The sequence below is a fragment of the Momordica charantia genome (assembly GCF_013281855.1).
Source record: "Momordica charantia cultivar OHB3-1 chromosome 7 unlocalized genomic scaffold, Mcharantia_2.0 BLBB01000007.1, whole genome shotgun sequence".
NCBI classification, from domain to species: domain Eukaryota; kingdom Viridiplantae; phylum Streptophyta; class Magnoliopsida; order Cucurbitales; family Cucurbitaceae; genus Momordica; species Momordica charantia.
The window spans coordinates 9,687,277-9,709,347 of NW_028275165.1; the positions used below are offsets into that span (position 1 = coordinate 9,687,277).

Below are 22,071 nucleotides of genomic sequence, written 5' to 3' on the forward strand. Positions count from 1 at the left end.
AATGATAGGAAGGAACCGGGTTAAACATAAACGGTTGGTACATACCCGGATTGATCATTGGAGGAAGTTGTTGAGGATTTTCAGCCCTAAACTCACTGTTTTGAGGTATATTAAAGGTGGGTAGTTGCTGAAAATTAACATAACCATGTGGGCTCATTATAGGATGTTGTGTAGGAGCTTGGGATGGAGGACATTCAAATGTTTGAAGCGGGTTTCCTCCCCTAACAGCAGCTAGCCTAGAATCTGAACCCATGTGGTGTTGGAAGTTCTCCAATGGTAGAAAAGGAATGCTTGTGGCATTTGGAGCTTGAGTAGAAGAGGTAGGAAGTGAAGTATGTTGAGAAGAAGAAGCCATAGATGTAAGCAAATGCTGGAAATTTCTTCTTCTTTTTGGTGGTGGCTGAAAATCGAAAACAAGGGTGATGAAGGGAGTGGCTTTTGCCGAAAAAAACAAGGGGAAGAAGAAAGTTGTGTGGGTTTTGGTGGAGTTGTAAAGCTTAGGCAATGGGTCTATTTAAGCTTTCCCCAAACTAAATCCTAAATGGAAAGGGATTGACATTTAAGTTCAACTAAGTTTCCTAAACCTAAAAGGAAAAGAAAACAAATTTGAATACAAAATAGGATTAGGGAAACAAAATTTGAGTTTGAAGAGAAGTTTTTAAAGTTAAATCATAGAGGATTAATGTTTGACCCAAAATAAAGCCCATATTATTCAAAATTAAAACCCAAACCGTGAAGGAAAATATTTTCGAACTTCTGAAAAACAGAGCAGGCGCCAGGCGCCTGCGTGATTTTTATTTTTCACAAAGGGCAGGCGCCAGGCGCCTGCGTAATTCTTTTTTTTTTTTCAACGTTTTTTTTTCTTTTTTTTTCAACGTTTTCAAAAACATTCTCTTAATAAGAAAAACTTTATAATTAAACAAAAATAAAATACAAGATACAAAGACTTCCTTCCTTTACTTTTATTCTTTCAAAAACGGATAAGAAGGAAAAAACATTTTTCGCAAAAATTTATTGACCTGAAAGTTGAATAGAGGTTTTTCCTCTATCCACTGGTTCTCCAAAATACGGCTTAAGTCTCTGCCCATTTACCTTAAAAACATTTCCCTTAGAGTCAACTAGATCCACTGCCCCATATGGGTAGACTTTAAAAATTTGAAAGGGACCAGACCATCTAGACTTAAGTTTCCTAGGAAAAAGTTTCAACCTAGAATTGAATAACAAAACCAGATCACCTTCTTGAAGATTGTTCGGCCGAAGACGCCTATCATGCCACTGTTTAGTTTTTTCCTTAAACAACTTAGCATTCTCATAAGAAAAGTGCCTGTGTTCTTCTAATTCCAACAATTGTAACTTCCTCGCTTCACCTGCAGCCAACAAATCAAAATTTAATTTCTTAGTAGCCCAAAATGCTTGATATTCTAGCTCAAGAGGCAAATGACATGCTTTTCCAAAAACTAGCCTATAGGGGGACATGCCGAGGGGAGTCTTAAATGCTGTCCTATATGCCCAAAGTGAATCATCAAGCTTAAAAGACCAATCCCTACGGTTAAGATTTACAGTTTTTTCTAAAATGTTTTTTATCTCCCTATTAGATATTTCGGCTAACCCATTTGACTGAGGATGATATGCTGTTGCAACCCTATGACGCACATTGTATTTAGTCAGCAACTTTTGCATAGACCTATTCACAAAATGAGCCCCCCCATCGCTTATCAGACAACGCGGGGTTCCATAACGCATAAAAATGTGCTTTTGCAGAAAACGAATGACAACTTTGGAATCATTGGTAGCAGTTGCAATGGCTTCTATCCATTTCAAAACATAATCTACTGCTAACAATATATAAAGCTTACCATTAGAAGATGGAAATGGACCCATAAAATCTATACCCCACACGGAGGAAATGAGAACGTCGTTGGGGGACGAGGTGTGAATGTTGATCAGGGTGTGAAAGAGAAGGCGAATGAGGAGGATAAGAGTGGGGAGAAGGTTGATGACATCGATGTGGAGGTTAAGGAGAATGAGACAAAGAGGAGTAAGAGTGACAAGAAGGGACGCATGTCCAGTGTGCGTCTGAGGAGAGTGGAAAAACGTTTGAAGCGCATGGACACGCGTATGGACGATCGGATGGGTAGTATGGAGGGCTCAATTGAATCCATTCGAAAAGTTCTTCGCCGAATAGCTAAGGTAATGTATTTTGTCATTTATAATAATTAACGTACGATTGAATATTTGTTTCTTATTAATATGCCAGTACATTTTCTAGGGTTTACCTGTAGATCCGAACGACAAGAGACAGACTGGATCAGGTGACGGACGGGGTGACGGACTGGATGGGCTCGGTGACGATGGACGCGGTGATGGCCCAGTGGTGGTGATGGTTTTAAAGAATATACCGATGACATGAACATTGATCCTTCGGATTTAGGCGTGCATGAGAAAGAATCACCTCATTGTGATCATGAGGGGGAGCAAGCTGAATTGGAAGCTACATCGGGTGGCCATCACACACCAGAATGAGAGCTACATTTTATTACTTTTCCATTTCAAATTATAACTCTTAATCCGGTAATAATGAGGTCTGCATGTGTCATATTTGAAGCAACATGCATGTGACTTGTTGTGCAAGCAAGACGTGCATGAAGAGAACGTGCAGAAAGATGTGAATGGCGATCAAAGCGTGCATTTATCCCAAGGCGAACATGCTCGTGTCGAGAATGCCCCTCTTCAAGATTGTCCCTGAAGGGATATGAATCCCGGAGCGGAAGTGGACCGTTGTTCATGAAATTTGGGAAACAAAATCACAAAGTGCAAGAAAAAATACAGAGGAAAACCATTACCTTTGAAGAACTTTTCTTCAATGGTTTCCACCCGAACAGCACCACCGAGTCTTCCTTGCTATCCTCTTGGGTTTCGAGAACACGATTGTGGGAGCGTTTCATTTTCAAGGTGAGGGAGAGTTTGATTGAGAGCTTGAACGAGAGAGAAGTTGTAACGTCCCGCGTTCTATGACTCGTTTATTTTAAGAGATAAATAGTGTCTTTGAATTTTTCCCTAAGTTGATAACTTTAATTCTTGGATCTTCTAACTTTGGAATTAAGTTTAATTTCATTGGATTAAGATAATTTGAGTTCTCGATCGTGTAGGAGATTTTTAGTTAAATCTTAAATTCAGGGGTTTTAGGATTTTCCTTCATAAATTCTACTTTTCTTTGAATTATTATTCTTGGGTCTTAGAGTTGAAGTTAATTATTTTATCTCGAATTATTGTGAGTTTTATTTTAACTACTAACGTGAAATTTCGGGTTTCTTGTATTGGGCCGTTAGAACTATTTGAAAATAGAATTCTAGTTCGCTCTAGCCCATGGGCTTTCCATTAGAGTTGGGAGTTGGGCTTTTCATTTTTAAAAGCTAATTAAAATGATTCTTTAAAAATTGGGAATGTGGGCTTTTTGGTTTAAAAGTAAATTAAATAAAATAAACATAAAACAAAGAAAACCCTAAGTGGCCTCTCTTTTCCCCCTTCTTCTCCTTGTAGCCCCCCCCCCGATTTCTTCTTCCTCTTCTTCCCCAAACCAGCCGCCGCACTCCCCCGATTTCTCTTCTCCGGCGATTCCACGGTGGCGGCAACCTCACGACTCAGCGCCTCACGGCGTCACGGCAGCAGCAGCACATTCGACGCATTTCGACGACTGCAGCTAAACAGCTCGAGCGGCCGACGTCTTCCTGCAGCAGCGACTGGAAGCCTCAGCCAACGTCGATTTGAGGCGTTTCTCCAAGAGGAGCCGCCCTCCAAGAGCAGACCCGACGCCCTTCGGCGACAGCGGCGACTTCTGCACCAGTTTCACGGCAACTCCGGCGTCCTGCACCAGTTTCGCGGTGGCGCGTCTTGGTTCCGACGGCCTCGTACGCGACAGCTCCTCCGAAGTTGGTCTGCACCAAAACCCGACGACCCACGACCCACAGTGTTGTTCTCTTTGCATGCAGCAACTTCGATGACCTCGAACCCAACGGTGGCGATGCTTATTCCGTGGCCAGCACACGAATCGGCGTCTCCAACGACCTGTGCTATGGTTCTGACGAAAACATTGGTGGATTGGTGAGGATTTCTTCATTCCAACAACTTTTGACCCCTACCCACACTCAACCGACGCTCAACTCAAGATACCCACTCTATTCGGCATTGGTTCGGCGCTGACCGACCTCAAATCAGACCCCAAGTCAGCATTACCCATCACTTTTTGGCGTCGGACCAACAAGCTTTTGGCCTTTGGAACTCGATTTTGGGAACCCGAACCTCCTTGGCGTCGACCCACTCCTTACCCAAGAGGTTTTATGGTGAGATAGTAGGCAACGGATCATCTAAACTTACTTTTGATGCAAACTAAGTGTTTCTAGTATGAACTCTACTCAAGTTTGGATGCTTTTGGATTTAGGAACCCTTCGACGAGCTTAGTAGCAGTTTGGGACCTTGTGTAAGTAGTTTCTTACTGGAGGGATTGGTTGTTGTGTGCTGATATGATATAGTTGTTTGCTCGTGTGCCCATGCGTGATATTTGCATGTTGCTTGTCGTTGTTATCGTTTAGTAAACGTCATTGTTGATAAAACTGTTGATATATCTTGGGAAAATTATGTGGTTGTGTGAATAAATTTTAGCCAAGTAATCTTGGATGACTATGATTGAATTGTTGTTATGTTCTAATTGGTTTTCATGATGAAATTGGTATACCGGTACTATAATCTGTTGTTTCGAAAGCATATTGAATATTTATGAGAAGACGGGTGTGTTTGATGTATGCCGGGTATCTATCAATTATATTTTGGTTAAGTTGTTGGTTGTGCCTTTTCTGTGAACAAAGCCTGTTGGAGCCGTTGGTCACGTTGGACTATTTAAATTGATTGGTTTTACATATGATCATTTTGGTGTGTCGCATATTGGACTGTTATGAGATTGTTGATGCATGAGGCATGGCGTAGTAGCAAGTAGGACTATTGTGGGAGTTTTGAGACATAACAAAGTAAGTAGACAAGGGGCGTGTGCGTGCGTTAATGTATACTAAATGGTCTCTAACGTGCTGATTTTTTTATGGCGTTTAATGCTAATTTTGTTACGTCATTGTGCTAAATAATTCTCGTTGTGTTAGTCGATATACTTGGAGTAGTGTTGGATATTTGTCGATGAAAATGGTGAGATTTCTGCTTTGCCAAACTGTTGAGTATTGCTGTGGTAATGTTTGTTGCCTGGATATGCATGAATTGTTCGGCGTGTATTGTGAGTTATTATACTTAGTAATGCTTGTTAAATAATGATGTTGGATATTAAGCATGATTGGGTTATTATCTCATTATTAGAAAATTGTCTATGTTGTGGAAGCATGCTGGATTGTATTTGTGAGTTGAAAGATGCAGGGGTAGTGGCTTAAGAAAGTATATAGTAAGACTCTGGTGAGAGTTGGATTCTTGGAGAAAGTGAATGGGTGGGTGTCAGGGCCTCGGGTATAAATGGTCGGGGGCGATACGCCACTAATTGGGTATCGAGGCCTCGGGTAAAAACAGTCGAGGGTCGATACACCAATATTTGATAAGGATGAGTGTCGAGGCCTCGGGTATAAATGGTCGAGGGTCGATGCGAGGAGTCTTTTGAAAGGAATACTATTGGGGCCTTGGGTATAAATGGTCAAGGGCCAATAGATGGTGAAGTCATCGGGGCCTCAGGTATAAATGGTCGAGGGCCGATGCAGCAGTGTCGGGGCTCTCGATAAAAATGGTCAGGGGCCGACTCTACTCGAAGGAGTTAACTGTGGAAGGCTAGGATAGCTGTGATAAGCGTAGAGGTACTCGAGAGGTTAGAGAGGCTAGAGATTTGTAGTTAATGTGTTCCTGGTTGTGGTTGTCACCGAATTTTATGTTTTGATGCATAATGTGATGAAAAACATGACTATGAATGTTTCATGATTTGGTTGAGCATGATGTGTGTGTGTTGATCCTTTAATGAGCATGACACGTTGTTTCTTGATAAGTATGCCGTTTGTGCGTGACCCTTCAGATAAGGGCTGCTTACTGAGTACTGTGGTTGTGCTCATCCTTCTTTTTCCCCTCCAGTTTGTAGGTATCGAGCTAGCTCCTGGGATGGTGATGGCGAGGAGGAGGCTTGATCGGAAAGACCATTAGCCATGCTGCGTGCAATTAATTTCCTTTAGATAGGATAGTTGTGGCTATTTAATCTTGTAGTTGAGTTGTTAGTGGTTGGTTTGGTTTAGTTTTATTGTCTAAAGGATATTGTAAGATTGCTGATTCATTATTCTTTTTAGAGCATTAATTTTGTTAGCTTCTTGAACTACGGGATTGTAACCTACTTAGGATATTTATGAATACATTTGTTTAAGTTGATCGTACTTGATTTAGTTTTTGCTTCATTGCCATTCGAGATGTTAATGTTCATTTAGTGGATGGTTTATAGTTAGTAAAGGTTTCCTTGAAGGGTTTGGTTATTGTGAAGTCGGTATTAAATGGTCTATCCGTATAGGATGTGAGTTTCTCTTAAATTTTTAGTGTTGTTGTTCTAATTGTTCAAGCTCTCCTGAGTGTTGAAAATTAGAGTAGCGCAGGAGAAGCGTGGTAGCTTTATTGCTTAGTTTTGTTGTGAAGATAATTCTCTTGTTTAGGTGAAAATTTTAGGCAGTCTTAGTAACGGTCACTGTTTGGAAATGGTGAAATTCCTGGGGCGTTACAGAAGCATAAGAGTTCTGTTCTCTGTGTTTTTTCTGTAACCTTTCTTGGGTTTTGCAGAAAACCAGTGACGTGGGGAGTTACCCCACCTCACATAACTCCCCCACTCTCCTGCAATAATGCAGGGGAGTTAAATATGAATATTAATATTAATATATATAATAATTAATATATAATTAATTAATTAATTAATTAATCATATTAATTAATAAAAGTTAATTAATTATTAATCTAATTAATAATTAATTTATATATATATATATATATATCAAATAAATAATTAACCCTTAATTATTTATCACATGAATAGAATCATATTCTATAACATTTCTCTCGTATAACCTATAGTTCTAATGTACATCTTATGCACATTATTTTTAACCTATAGTTTTAATATGAATCTTATTCATATTAGTTTTATTTGAATTTCATTCAAATAATTTCTCTCATAATATATAGTTTTAATTTATAATTAACCATATATTATAATGTATCAATATACATATAATCCTTTAAGTAATTTGAACAGTTCAAATTCTTCCAAAAACTTGATCCTCGTTTTAACCGTTATGAGCTAGCAAGGGGACCTAATCGACCTACAGATCCGAAGCTTCAACGATACGGATTAATCGGTCAAACTCATTGACCGAGTTAATCAACATTCGTTAACTTCGGGTCACTCCACTAAAGACCCGCAGTTGCACTATTCTCACTGCAGAATGTTTTCGTGTCCATGGATATACGACCATTAATGACGAGTCAATCCTTCACGAGTGCTCGTAACTCAAGTTGGGTCAAATTACCGTTTTACCCCTGAGTTACATCTTACTCCTTAAACACCATTGCTTCTCTAATGAACAACCCAGTTATGGTCCGACCAATAACCGGAAGTCCCTCTCGGGCCAGTGAGAAGGTGGGGCCCCTTGTTCAAGTCTCGGAGTCAGCATTTAAGGGAACACTCATCTACTCCCCTAAAGTCGGAGAGGAGTGAATTCCATCTTGTGAAGTTATGTTCCCAGCTCCCCACTCGGTCTCGTCCTCAAAATGGTAGGAATATTGAGTCGGCATCTCGGGCCACTCTCACCCATACAGATCAAAGGACGAGCCCTCACGGGCAAGAGTCCATAACTCCCTTAGGATTGAGAATGAGTTGTCTGGTCATCCTAAGAAACATCAATCTATTAGTTAACGGTGTTACATCTAAAGATTGGCTATTTCGTGGTCCGGTCTTATACAAACTCATTGTATAGGATACCCCCACTCGCATGTCTCCACACGAACGACCTGGATCGAGTCGTCTGTAACCTTTACAGAGTGGGCCGTATCCATAGTGTTGACAGGATAAGGTACCCATCCTTATCCATATACTATAGACCTTTTAGGTTATTCACGGGACATTATCCACTTGTATATCAGGGTATATCAAATATATACTTCGTATATCAGGGGTATATCAAATATATACCCAGTACATCAAATATATACCCAGTACATATACTGGCTCGGTTATACTAAAATAACCTCGGATGTTTAGTTTATTGGATTTTGGACAATACAATGCTATGAATTCAACAACAAATTTATTGAATAAAACTTTATTGAATATACATTTGTTTTTACACAAATACAAACTACGAGTTTAGGGCAACACACCCAACAAACTCCTACTTGAACTAAACTCGAGTGGGGTGTACATTATCATAAATCAAAGGGAAAATACAATAAACTAGGGCATACACTATACCCATTTACATTTCTCCCACTTGCCCTAGACTAATCGTACAATGCTCGTAGACCTAGACTTTCTAGATGGCCTTCAAACACTTTAGCCGTGAGCCTTCGTAAAAGGATCAGCAATGTTGTGCTCCGAAGCTATCTTTGTGACGATCACATCTCCTCGTTGCACTATCTCCTGTTACACTATACCCATTTACATTTCTCCCACTTGCCCTAGACTAATCGTACAATGCTCGTAGACCTAGACTTTCTAGATGGCCCTCAAACACTTTAGCCGTGAGCCTTCGTAAAAGGATCAGCAATGTTGTGCTCCGAAGCTATCTTTGTGACGATCACATCTCCTCGTTACACTATCTCCCGTATAAGGTGGTACTTCCTTTCGATGTGTTTGCCTCTCTTGTGGCTTCGAGGTTCTTTAGAATTTGCCACAGCACCACTGTTATCACAATAAAGTGTGATGGGCAAGTTCATGTTTGGAACGACTTCCAAATCTATCAAGAACTTTCTAAGCCAAACCGCATCTTTTGCTGCTTCATAAGCTGCAACATACTCAGCCTCCATGGTGGAGTCTGCGATGCATCCTTTTTTGATGCTTTGCCAAACTACTGCTCCTTTGTTAAGAGTGAATACTGACCCCGACGTGGATTTCCTTGAATCCTTGTCTGTTTGGAAGTCAGAGTCAGTGTATCCTGTAACGATCAAATCCTTAGCACCATACACGAGCTTGTAGTCCCTCGTTCTCCTAAGATACTTGAGGATTCCCTTAACAGCAGTGCAGTGATCATATCCTGGGTTGGATTGGTACCTACTGACTATCCCTACCGCATAGCAAATGTCAGGCCTCGTGCATAGCATAACGTACATCAGGCTGCCCACTGCTGAAGCATAGGGTATACGTCTCATATCCTCAACTTCTTCAGGTGTCTTAGGACATTGTTCCTTCGACAGATGAATTCCATGCCTGAAGGGTAACAAACCTTTCTTGGAATTCTACATCGAATATCAAACAAGCATCTTGTCGATATAAGTTGCTTGAGACAGGGCTAACGTTCTGTTCTTGCAATCCCTTAGAATTTGGATGCCAAGAACATACTGAGCTTCTCCCAAATCTTTCATTTGGAACTCAGACGCTAGCCACTTCTTTATGTCAGTGAGGTATCGTACATCACTCCCAATGAGTAGGATATCATCCACGTAAACACTAAGAAGGCTACACTGTGTTGACGACCTTTTTGTATACACAAGGCTCATCAACGTTTTGGTCAAAACCATAAGATTTGATCGCAGTATCGAACCTTATGTTCCAAGATCGATATGCTTGTTTCAGTCCATATATGGACTGTTTAAGCTTGCAAACCTTTTGCTCTTGACCTTGAGTTATGAACCCTTCGGTTTGAGACGTATAAATACTTTCTTCAAGATTGCCATTCAGAAAAGCAGTATTGACGTCCATTTGCCATATCTCATAGTCATAATATGTGGCAATGGACAAAAGTATTCTAATGGACTTAAGCATAGCTACAGGGGAGAAGGTTTCTTCATAGTCTGCCCCTTCCCTCTGTGTGTAGCCTTTTGCCACAAGTCTCGCCTTAAAAGTCTGTAGTTTTCCTTCGGCGTCTCGTTTTCCCTTATAGATCCATTTGCATCCTATGGGTTTTACCCCGTCAGGCTGATCTACAAGTTCCCAAACGGAATTGAAGTACTTCGACTCCATTTCCAGGTTCATTGCTTTGACCCATTTATCCTTGTCAATATGTTCCATTGCCTTCTATTGCAAAGCACTCCTCGACTTCATCCAGGAGACGCACGCATTGAGGACGTTGGACGTGACTTTCTCATCATTTTTATGGACCTATAAGCTAATTGTAGAGTTACATTAGTGGGGTGAGCTTTTCCTATGTTCTTGTTTAAAAACACAAAAAGACATAAGATTTATACTAGCTCCTAAGTCACACAATGCTTCTTCCTAAATTCTTACCACCAATCAGCAAGGGATAGTGAAAGTACATGGATCCTTACATTTGAAAGGCAATGGATTCCTCAAAGCATCACTACTGCACTTTATTAAAGCTACCGTTTCATGGTCACCTAACTTCTTACACATAAAAATGATATCTTTTAAAAACTTAGTGTAATTAGGCATCTGCTATAAAACATATATCAACGAGATGTTTATAGTTCAATATTTCAAAGATTTTCTTAATGTTAATATTATGATTCTTATTTACTAGCATTTGAGGAAAAGGGGGAGGAATTTCAAAATTACCTACCTATGAAGCAGTGTCAGACACTATTTGCTTACCTTTGTTGGTTTGAATACGGATTGAAATTCTGTTGGGCACCTTGACCTACATAATAAATGGATGCTGGATTAGATGGACAATTTTCATATAAGTGGTTATCACCTCAATAAACTTAATATATATAAGAAATTTACAAAATAAGAGAAGGTTCAAAAAATAGCCGCTGAAGTAACGACTGGCGAGTTATTAACCTTCCCCGCTGTTAATGCTTTCAACATTTGATTTATGGCTCCTATTTGAGCTGGAATAGAAGCTGTTGTGTCTAACTCAAAAATTTATGTTGATGCTTGCTTCTTTGGCAACGACCTTCTTAATTATCTTTGATCATTAATGTCAGTCATCTAGTTCAAAATCTCTACAATATCATTAATTGTCTTCTCTAACAATGAATCATTGGTTGCGGAATTCAACATCATTCTAGAAGGACAATCCAATACTCTGTAGAATTGCTTAATTTGTATGCATGCGGGCAATCGATGGCTCGGACATCTTCTAAGTAATTCTCTGAAACGTTCCCAAGCTTTTTGAACTGCTTCATTCTGCTTTTGTTGGAAGGATACAATGTCTACTTGAAGATCTGTGTTCTTTGTCAAAGTATAGTACTTCGCCAAGATTTTCTCCGTTAGTCTCATCCAGGTGGTGATCGAATCTGGTTCTAGCACATTCATCCATTTCCTTGAGTTGCCCTGAGAGAAAAAGGAAACAACTTAGGTATTAGCGCATCCTCAGAGACACCAAGAATATAAATGCGTTAGCAATCTCGATAAAAAGATTTAAGATGGGAATACAGTTCTTCGTTGGTTAAGCCTCCAAATTGTCTCATTATCAGCATCATTTGGAACGTGATCGACTTAAGCTCAAACTTCGCGGCTTGGGGTAATGGGTTACTTATCCCAAAGTTTAAGTTATTGAATGCATGAGTGACATAGTCCCACATGGCTACATGTTGGTTATTAGCTAAAAGGATTGGAATAGGAGCTTCGCCTGCTCGGTTTTCTCCTTCGCCTACCATATCTCCGTTCACATGTGGATCTTTTGGAAGTGGTAGATCTTGTGAAATAGGTGGATTGTGTCGATTGGGATTCTTTTTTCTGGTCTTCTCAATTTCGTTCTCTTTTACGTGTTTTACTTTTCTTCTTAACCTCTGCTCAAGCCTTATCCTTCCAAGGGTTCTTTCAATTTATAAATCAAACTCCTGTAAGCCAGATCATGTGCTCGTACACAAAACTCAACCCTTTAGGATTAGATATAACAATTAAGTCTCAAGACAGAGGTATACAACAATCACAATAGGAAACAATTCACTTGAAAATAAAATGATTTTGAGAAATAAGTCCTCGGCAATGGCGTCAAAAACTTGTTGGGACTTTCTCTACCTTAAAAATATAAGAGACACGTGCAAGCATACACGATCACAAGTAATACTCGGAAATAATTCTTAGGTCGAATCCTCATAGAATTTTGCTTTGAAAATGAATTTATGAACTGGTTCAAGATGCAATTGAGATTTATTGGAAACAAAATTGTGATAAAATTTGTTTGTGGTTGCAAATATCAAGTTTCATTATAAAACACAATCTCTATACTTCTTGCCTTAGTTTTGATAGAAAATACAGAAGATACACACCTAATGCTGCAATGAGTGTCTACAGCGGGACTTGCAAAACATAAACACATTTTCTTTCCACTCGAGTTTCTTACCGCTCTTATTTTTCTGTCACTTTTCCTTTTTCCAATCTTTTCCCACTCTTAGTTAGTCACAATCAAAGAATGACTCGCTATTTATTTGCATTGACTTTTTTTTGACTATTTTTCTTAAAAATACTTTTTTTATGCATTTTCTTTCGAATGACTCTTTTTCGGAAAAAGTAAAATAGGATTATCTTTCAAAAAATGGGGAAAAAGATATTTTCTTAAAAAAGAGGAAAACAAAAACAAAAGACTGTCCCCACAAAGTTAAGAGAGAGAGAATCCTTACTAGGAAAAGATTTTTGAAGAGGAATGCAAAAATCATTGTATGGAGGAGAAGAACTTCAAATTGAACTGAAAAAGTTTATTGTTTAAAGACCAAAAAAGTAAGGAATAAAAAATATGGCAATAGTTCATTGCTTTATCAAACAGTAGAAAACGAAGTCTACCTAATCCTTAAAATCATCATTTACAAGAAAAAAGAAGCGATGCAAATATGCCAAAACATATCATGCTTTAACATGCTTTTCAAAAAAATATAAGATTGGTAAGGTCAATAATGAAATGTAATCACGATAGGAAGAGTTCAAACATGTCATTTTCCTAGCCATAATTATTCACCCAAAAGAAGAAAGCAATAGAACCCATGCTGAGAAGATCGAATTCTGTAGCAGAAGAATGTGAACATTTATGCTTCGATTTTATTTTGGGAAAAAACTAAAAAGAAAATAAATTAGCAACGCAAAGAATGTGAACGTATCTTTAAAGACCGTTCTTCAACAATAGCACCAACGACACCAATAAAAGCCTTCCTTGCTATCCTCTGGACGAGAACCAGTTTTTGAGAACCGTCTTTGAAATGGGGAATTTTTTTAGGGATTATGAGAGAAGCAAATTTGAGAGAGCTATTCCAAAATGCATCAACAATTTCAAAATGCAAACTCGGTGCATTTAAAGAAGAGTGATGAGCAAGTTAACTCCCCACTTGATCATCATAATCCCACTTTCTTCCATAATGCAAGAAGGTGGGTTATTTAGTTAATTAAAAACAAATTTAATTAAACTACATAATAAACATAATTCACTTGTTTAATTAATTATGTTTTTGTTTTAATTAAATATCATATATTTATTACTTTATTCAAATGAACATTATCTCATGCACATTAATTTTAACCTATAGTTTAATTCATATTAAATTTTATTTGAATCTTATTCAAATAATTCTCTCAGTACTAAATTAATATAACAAAATTAATTATATAACGTATCAACATATTAAATGGTGTTATATATTCCCTTATTAAATTTGAACATTTCAAATTCTTGATCCTTGTTTTACCCATTGTTAGCGAGCAAGGGGACTGGATGGACATACAGACTATAAGCTCCAATGATATGAGATTAATTAATTAAACTCATTAATTAAATTAATCAACATTCATTAAGTGTCGGTCAATCCACTAAAGACCCACATCTGCACTATTTTCACGGTAGAATATTTTGCGTCCATAGATATAACCATAATGAATAACTCACGGAACGTTTTTTTTTCTTCTTGTGGCGAACCGTTGTTTTCTTTTTATTATTTGAGTCTCTGGTGTATTTTGGGTTGTTGGACAAATTGATTGTTCCTTTTCTCTTATTGGATCACTAGCCACTGAGGCAGACATACGTTCTTTAGGAATTAGTTGTGGTATGAACCCCACGGTTGATCTTAAAATGATTGTTTTATGTCTTTTTGTTGGAGAAGGGCTGGACAGGGAAGGTGATAACATTACCTCAAAATTTCAGGTCGAAATTTTGGGGACATTACACTTTATGTTTTCCTTAATGGAGAGGGGTGAATAGGTAATATGTTAACGTTACCTCGTTCTTCGTGGTGAAAGTTGGGGGCGTTACAGTTGGTATCAGAGCCAAAACGTTCATGTAGACTGACCTAGTAACTAGGGTGTATTGGAGTACGATCGACATCCTTGTCATCACCAGGTACGCCTCATGATTGTTGTTTATGAACTTATATGTCCCCCATCTTGATTTGATTATGTGTTTAATTTGTTCCTCATCAGTTATGATTGTGGCTCTGCTTACTTAGGCAAAGGGTGCTTACAAAGTGTACTAGTTAAATTGTACTTGATCTTGCACGTATGTGGAAGTTTCGACTGCCACACTCCTTTGAGACTATGCTTAAAGTAAAGTGCTAACGTTTTGCTTGTTGATGTTGTGCTCTTTTGCCCAGACAATACCACCCCGTCGTAGTATGAGGTTGCGTCCAGACGTCAATCCAGCCCTCGGAGGTGAGAATGTGGCTGACCCACTACCCCTTCCGACTGGTGCTCAGGTAGTGGTAGTTCCTCCAATTCCTCCAGCAGAGGCTCAGGGGAGGGTGAATCCCCCAATTCCCTCGGTAGTTCCCCATGTGAACCCTAAGGTGGCGTTGCTTGCGAAAGCGTTGCGGGCCCTGGTCAATAACACAACTGGAGTTCGTGGTGTACAAGCTCAGCCACCCCGACCTTTTCATGCTCCTCAAGGCGAGTCCCAATTCATCAATGATTTCAAGCGTTATAGACCCCCTACCTTTAACGGAGGAAGCGAGAAAGTGACAGCAGCAGATGAGTGGTTCAGAGAGTTGGAAGCTCATTACGCGTATCTAGGTTGTGAGAACCAGTTAAAGATTAAGTGTGCGATTTTTATGTTGAGGGGTGAGGCCCTGAATTGGTGGGACTCGATAGCAGCGGCAAAAGACCATGCTAATGTACTGGTAACATGGGCAAGGTTCAAGGACTTGTTGTATGACTACTATTTCTCGGAGACTGTGAAAGATGTAAAGGTGGCAGAGTTCCTCCATCTCATCCAGGGAACCTTGACGGTAGCACAATATGAAAGAAAGTTTATGGAACTCTCCCATTTTGCTTTGGAATTAATTCCCACCGAGGCAGTGAAGATCAAGAGGTTTGTTAAAGGCTTGCGCAAGGGGATCAGAGGACCAGTCGATCTTCAACGACCAGCCACCTACGCAGAAGCAGATCGGGCAACATTAATTATGGATAAGGATGTCTCTAACAAGGCCCAACCGCTACTGGAAGTCGGTTCATCTTCAGGTGTGAAAAGGAAAGTCCCTCCGAATTATGCCGACCAGTGTTCCCCTCCTGTCATAGAAGACATGCAGAGCAGTGTTGGACGAGAATTAAAGTCTTTTTCAGGTGCGGGAGAGAAGGGAATTTTGCAAGGGAGTGTCCCATGTCGGCCTCGAACGCACAGAGGCTAGGTCAGAAGGCCCCTTCAACAGGTTCGACGCAGGGAGGTCACCAGAAGGCTCGTGTTTTCGCACTTACCCGCAAGGAAGCGGTAAATGTCGAAGCCGTTATCACATGTATTTCTATCTTACTATGGGTTCTTAGGTTATGTGTGTGGGATTTATGTCTTTATCCTTGTATTATTTTTAGGTACGGTCTTAGTCCATAATGTGCCTGCTTACCTATTGTTTGATTCAGGGTCAAGTCACACTTTTATTCCCACTGCGTTTGTTCGTCAAGCAAACCTCGAACTAGAGTCATTAGGTTTTTTGTTGTCAGTATCTACGCCATCAGGGTCGGTTATGATTGGTAGTCAAATGGTGTGAGCAGGCGAGTTATCCTTCGACAATCAGACCCTGGCGACAATATTGATCCAATTGGACATGCGGAATTTCAACGTTATATTGGGCATGGATTGGCTAGCCACCAACTAGGCCAACATTAATTGATTGAAAAGGAAAGTCTCCTTCCAACTACCTTCTGGTCAGAGCTTTACGTTTAAAGGAGTTACGAGTGGAGTTCCAAGGGCAGTCTCAGCGCTGAAGGCCAGACACCTTTTTATAGCGTGGTGCTTGGGGTTATTTGGTAAGTGTCGTCGACACTAGTAAGACTACACCCAGTATCGACTCCGTCCACATGGTCAAGGAGTTCCCGAACGTGTTCCCTGAAGACCTCCCGAGGCTACCCCCGTCCGTGAACTGGACTTTTGCATCGATTTGTTACTTGGGCTTCATACGCCATTTCAAAGGCATCGTACCGTATGGCTCCAGCAGAACTTAAGGAGTATAAGGCACAACTAGAAGAGCTATTAGACAAGGTCTTCATTCGCCCGAGTGTGTCTCCTTCGGGTGGTCCAGTGCTTGTGAAAGAGAATGATGGATCTATGCGACTGTGTTGACTACCGAAAGTTAAACAAGGTGACAACAAAGAATAGGTACCCCCTCCCTCGCATCGATGACTTCTTTGACCAATTAAAAGGAGCAAAGGTGTTCTCGAAGATAGACTTACGATCGGGATACCACCAGTTGAGAATTAAGGACGACGACACATCAATGACAACCTTCGGGACCAGGTATGGGCATTTTGAGTTTACTGTGCTGTCTTTTGGACTCACTAACGCCCCTACGACATTTATGGACCTCAGAATTGGGTTTTTAAGGAATTTTTGGACCTGTTCATGATTGAGTTTATCGACAACTTTTTGACTTACTCCAAGACAGTAGAGCAGCACGAAGGGCATCTGCGATAGGTCCTGACCGCCTTGAGGGGAAACAGTCTGTATGCAAAGTTCTCGAAATGCGAGTTTTGGTTGGATAAGGTGGCTTCCTTGGCCACATAGTCACTCGGGAGGGTATTGCTGTGGACTGAGCCAGAGTAGAGGCGGTCAATGGTTGGCCAAGGCCTCATACAATGACCGAAATCTGTAGTTTTCTCGGACTAACTGGCTATTATGGAAGGTTCGCCCAAGATTTTTCTCGTGTAGCGACGCCTTTGACTCAATTGACCCGTAAGAATGCTACTTTCGCTTGGAGCGACGGGTACGAGAAAAGTTTCCAAGAACTAAAGGAGCGGTTGGTCATGGCCCCGATACTAACGGTACCTAATGGGACAAGAGGTTTAGTGGTGTACAGTGACGCTTCACGGAGATGGTTGGGTTGCATTGTGATGCAGCATGGGAAAGTTATTGCCTATGCCACGCGATAGTTAAAGGTGCACGAGCTGAACTACCCCACCCATGATTTGGAGCTTGCTGTGGTGGTGTTTGCCTTGAAGATGTAAAGGCATTACCTTTATGGAGAGAATTCAAATCTTCACTGACCACCAAAGTTTGAAATATTTCTTCACTCAAAAATAACTTAACATAAGGTAGAGAAGATGGTTAGAACTGGTAAAGGACTACGACTGTGAGATCAATTACCATCCGGGTAAGGCGAACGTGGTGGCCGATGCACTTAGTAGAAGAGCAACGAGTGTAGCACCCACGACAGTGCTTCATAGACCGGTATTAGATGAGTTAGATCGTTCTGAGGTGGAGTTAGCAGTGGAAGATGTTTCGGCAGTGTTAGCTAGACTTTCGATTTAACCCATCTTAAGACAGCGGATCATCGCTGCACAAAGGGGAAATCCCAGCTTAATCAAAGGTTTCGGTATAGTGGGTCAAGGAGATTACTCTTTTTCAGAAGATACGGCCTTGCTATATCAGGGAAGACTGTGCGAACCAAGAGACATCCGTTTAAGGAAGGATTTACTAACCGAGGCCCATAATACCCCGTTCTCAGAGCATCCTGAGAGCACCAAGACGTATAGGGATCTCAAGAAACACTATTGGTGGCACAACATGAAGCGAGAAGTGTTTGACGTGTCAGCAGGTGAAGGCCTTAAGACAAAGACCCACCGAGTTATTTCAACCTTTAAGAATACCTATTTGGAAATGGGACAACGTGGCCATGGACTTCATTACAGGTTTGCCGAGGACGGTTAAAAGATATATGGTGATTTGGGTGATTGTGGATCGCTTAACAAAGTCTGCTCATTTCATACCAGGCAAGGCCACTTATTCAGTAGAAAGGTGGGCAGAGCTTTATTTGCAGGAGATAGTTAGACTTCATAGCATACCAGTGTCCATAGTGTCAGATCTGGACCCCCGCTTCACGTCAATTTTTTGGTGAAGTTTGCATAAAGCACTTGGGACTCAGCTCGATTTTAGTACGGCGTTCCACAGACTGAGCGTCTGAATCAGCTTTTGGAAGACATGTTGAGAGCCTACATATTGGACTTTGGTGGTTCTTGGGACTAACACCTGTTCTTGATAGAGTTTGCTTAGAACAACAGTTACCAGGAAACAATTGAAATGGCTTCATATGAAGCTTTGTATGGGAAAAAGTTCAGGTCGCCAGTTCATTGGGATGAGGTCAGTGGGAGAATCCTGTTGGGACCACAGTTGGTGCAGGAGACTAATGGTGCCATCAAAAGGATTATGGCAAGAGTGCAGACGGCTAAGAGCAGACAGAAGAGTTACGCCAATGTTAGGCGCAGGGCGTCGGAGTTTGGCGTTGGCGACCACGTCTTTCTTTGTATGGCACCAGTGAAGGGAGTCCTATGTTTTGGTAAGAAGGGAAAACTTAATCCGAGGTATATTGGTCCTTTTGAGATCTTGAAGCGCATTGGCCCAGTCGCTTACAGGTTTGCCTTGCCCCCGTCTTTTGAGATATTGGATCCCGAACCGATGTAGTTAGATGAAACCTTGAGCTATAGAGAGGTACCTATTTAGATTTTAGCAAAATAGACCAAGTTGTTGAGGAATCGGGCGATTGACTTGGTAAAGGTCTTGTGGAGGAATCACCAAGTGGAGGAAGCTACCTGGGAAAGGGAAGACAAAATCAGAGCCCACTATCCTGAGTTGTTTAATCAAGGAACTTTCGAGGATGAAAATTTTTAAAGGGGGGAATTCTGTAACGCCCCGCGTTACTCAGGTTAGATTACTCTCGAGTCTTGGGGTTTTTTTCTTAGAAATTATTTTAATTTACTTTAACTGTTTTGTTTCATTTTATGTTGAGCTGCTACGGTGTTTGTTGTGAGTTTATTGGCTTTTATGTATTTATTTATTTATTGTTTAACAAAGAGTTTGTTTTCCTTCGCAATTGTCCTAGGTCGTTGGGCCGATTTCTTCCTTCTATTATTGGAGATAATTAAGTTTAATGATGTTAGGAACTATAATCCTAATCTTTTGTCCATGGGTCTTATTTTGTTTAAAAAAAAAAAAAGAATTGGGTAAGTGGGCCTTCAATTTTAAAACAAGGGAGAAAATAAGGGAAACCCTAACCCCTAGTTTCCTTTCTTTTTCGTGAACCACACCCCCCCTGCTTTTCTTTTCTTCCCGTATCTCCCATCTTGCGACCCTCGACGTAACGGTGCACCACATCCAACGAACGACAGCAGGCGGCGGCGCTGCTGCATGTGCGGGATTGGGGGGCATTTTCTGGCAGTGTAGCCCCCATCGCCGGTTAGGTTCGATCTCTCGTGGTGGTCGGTAATCTCGGGTATAGGTCCTTGCTGCATATAGCGTCGTGGGTATCAATTGGTGAGTTTTTTTATTGATGCAAAAGCACTAGCAGCAGTAGTTTGTGGCTTTCGACATCTACCCATAACCGTTAGAAGCTCGATATACCTAACCCACATCCATTCGAGTCAGGCCTGAGTTACCCGCACTTAAACAAAGTCGATTTTGCGGTAATGGATGTTGCAAGACCCCTTATAATTTATTTCGATGGCTGGATTTTTTTTTAATTATTTTTGTTTGTCTATTGATGCTTATGTGTTGAATCAACGCAAGATTTAGGAGCATAGTAATGTGTAAGTAGCACCAAGGGGTGGGTGCATGCATTATTGAGTGTTAATGGAATGGTTTCGTGCTGATTTTTATTATGTTAATTTATGTCGTGTATATAAAAATTGTTAGGCTTGGTTTGTGAACTATTAGTGGATATTGGTGGGTTACATGTTGCTGTTCTTGTTGATATAAATTATGAAAATGTATTGTTTTTTATTGTTGGATATGACTGGATAGTTTTTTATTAGTATGGTTGGGAATGATTAATCTCTAACGTTTGTAAAGATGTTTGAGATGAAATGCATGTGTAACTTTTATATTATTTTGTTTTATGTTGTTTAGTTGGAAGTTGTTGGGCTATTGCTTTTGCTTGGTACGATGAAAAGCACGCTGGAAAATTCTGTTGTGATTAGAAGTGTGAAGACTTATAGATGTCTTGGAGGGACTAGTTGGAGTTGTCTAGAGTGGTGGAATGGACTAGTCGTTTGTTATTCTGTGGATTGTCTGATGTGAAAATGCAGACTAGTCGTTTGGTTATTCAAAGCCCTTACAGTGGGTGACTTGGAGATCATGTGATAGAATCCTAGCAGAGGACTATGATGCAAATTTGCGGTCTATCGTGTATTTAGAAAGTGGATATACGAGTTTCATGGCCTCGTGGGCAATGGTCGAGGCAGTTGCGTCACTACTAGATGTCGAGGCTGTAGGACGAAAAGACAGGGGGTCGACAGACCAGTCTTGGTAGAGATGAGTGTCGAGGCTCCGAGTACAAAAGGTATGGGGTCAGGATGATGAGTCTAATTGATTATGAGTATTGGGTTTAGATGTGGTGGAGGTCAATGACCAATAGGCTGAGTAGTCATCGGGACCTTGGGGATAAATGTCAAGGATCGATTCACAGTTCAAGGCCTTGGGGATAAATGGCAAGGTCGAACACCAAGTTTCTGTAGAAGAGTGTTGGGGTCTTGGGGATAAATGTCAAGGGCCGAGTTAGACTTAGAAGACAAACATAGAGTGGTGGTTGTGAGCAACAGTTTAAGGCCTTCGGGATAAATGGCAAGGTCGAATGCCAAGCTTCTGTAGAGGGAGGTTGGTACCTTGGGGATAAATGTTAAGGGCCGATACACCTCGAAGAGTTAGACTTGGGGTACTAACTCAGGGTGTTGAGCGAGTAGCAACTCGAGGGAGTTAGAGACTAGTGGGCCGTGTGATCGAAGCCATGGGAGTCCTGGCGTTTGGATATTTGTGTGGAAATGTTAATTTATTGTGATTATTTCTTGATGTTTAATCCTCTTGTTATTGTGTTTGATGTTTTCTGTGATTATGAGCATGCTGTTTTGTGAATAGTTAGTGAGGGCTACTTACGGAGTGTTTTATATACTCACCCCTTACCTTAATTGTTTCAGGTATGAACAGGACTTTTGACTGTGGTGATGACATGGATGAGGCTTGACCGAGAGAAGACCACTAGCTGCGTTCTTGTCTAGGATAGCTGAATCGTACTTTCATTGCTAGGAGTGTTAAGAACTTATTGATAGTGGTGTACTAGATATTGGTTTTGACTCACGGAACAATTTTTTTTTCTTCTTTTGGCGAACCGTTGTTTTCTTTTTATTATTTGAGTCTCTTGTGTATTTTGGGTTGTTAGACAAATTGATTGTTCCTTTTCTGATATGAACCAAGGAGCTCTCTTTGTCATGCCTCATGGACCAATTACAAGATCAAGGGCTCGAAAACTTCAACAAGCCTTACTACTTCGTGTCCAAGCGTTCGTGAACTCGACACGAGAATTAAAAGGAAGATGTGCAAGAAGTTGGAACTATGCACTTCAATTTGGTGCAAGTTATGCATTTTTAAGTGTTTTTAAGGCAAGTCAAAGTTTACTTGGTCAAGGTCAAAGTCAACTCCATCAAGACAAGTCAAAGTCAACTCATTCAATTCAAAAACCAAGTCAAACACTCACATCCCTCATTATGGACGAGAT

The 22,071-nt window shown here is 40.5% G+C and overlaps 1 protein-coding gene and 1 long non-coding RNA gene across 2 annotated transcripts; both read left to right on the forward strand.

Annotated features, from left to right (window-relative positions):
- The first annotated feature begins 3,557 nt into the window (after window positions 1-3,557).
- Window positions 3,558-6,345, forward strand: LOC148210295 (uncharacterized). The gene is made up of 3 exons (XR_015792328.1): window positions 3,558-4,340; window positions 4,439-4,477; window positions 6,106-6,345. It is a non-coding gene; the product is annotated as an uncharacterized LOC148210295 (long non-coding RNA).
- A 10,822-nt stretch (window positions 6,346-17,167) lies between these two features.
- On the forward strand, window positions 17,168-18,989 carry LOC148210296 (uncharacterized). The gene is made up of 4 exons (XM_088126274.1): window positions 17,168-17,437; window positions 17,628-17,759; window positions 17,856-18,220; window positions 18,590-18,989. Exons 1-4 carry the CDS (start codon window positions 17,168-17,170, stop codon window positions 18,987-18,989), a joined length of 1,167 nt encoding a protein of 388 aa, XP_087982400.1.
- Window positions 18,990-22,071: the final 3,082 nt, after the last annotated feature.

Coding starts and splice junctions, on each gene's coding strand:
- LOC148210296 (XM_088126274.1), top strand. CDS start 17,168: ATGACCGAAATCTGTAGTTTTCTCGGACTAACTGGCTATTATGGAAGG. Junction 17,438..17,627: donor TTGTGATGCAGCATGGGAAA/GTTATTGCCTAT, acceptor AACATAAGGTAG/AGAAGATGGTTAGAACTGGT. Junction 18,221..18,589: donor GGCCATGGACTTCATTACAG/GTTTGCCGAGGA, acceptor TTAGAACAACAG/TTACCAGGAAACAATTGAAA.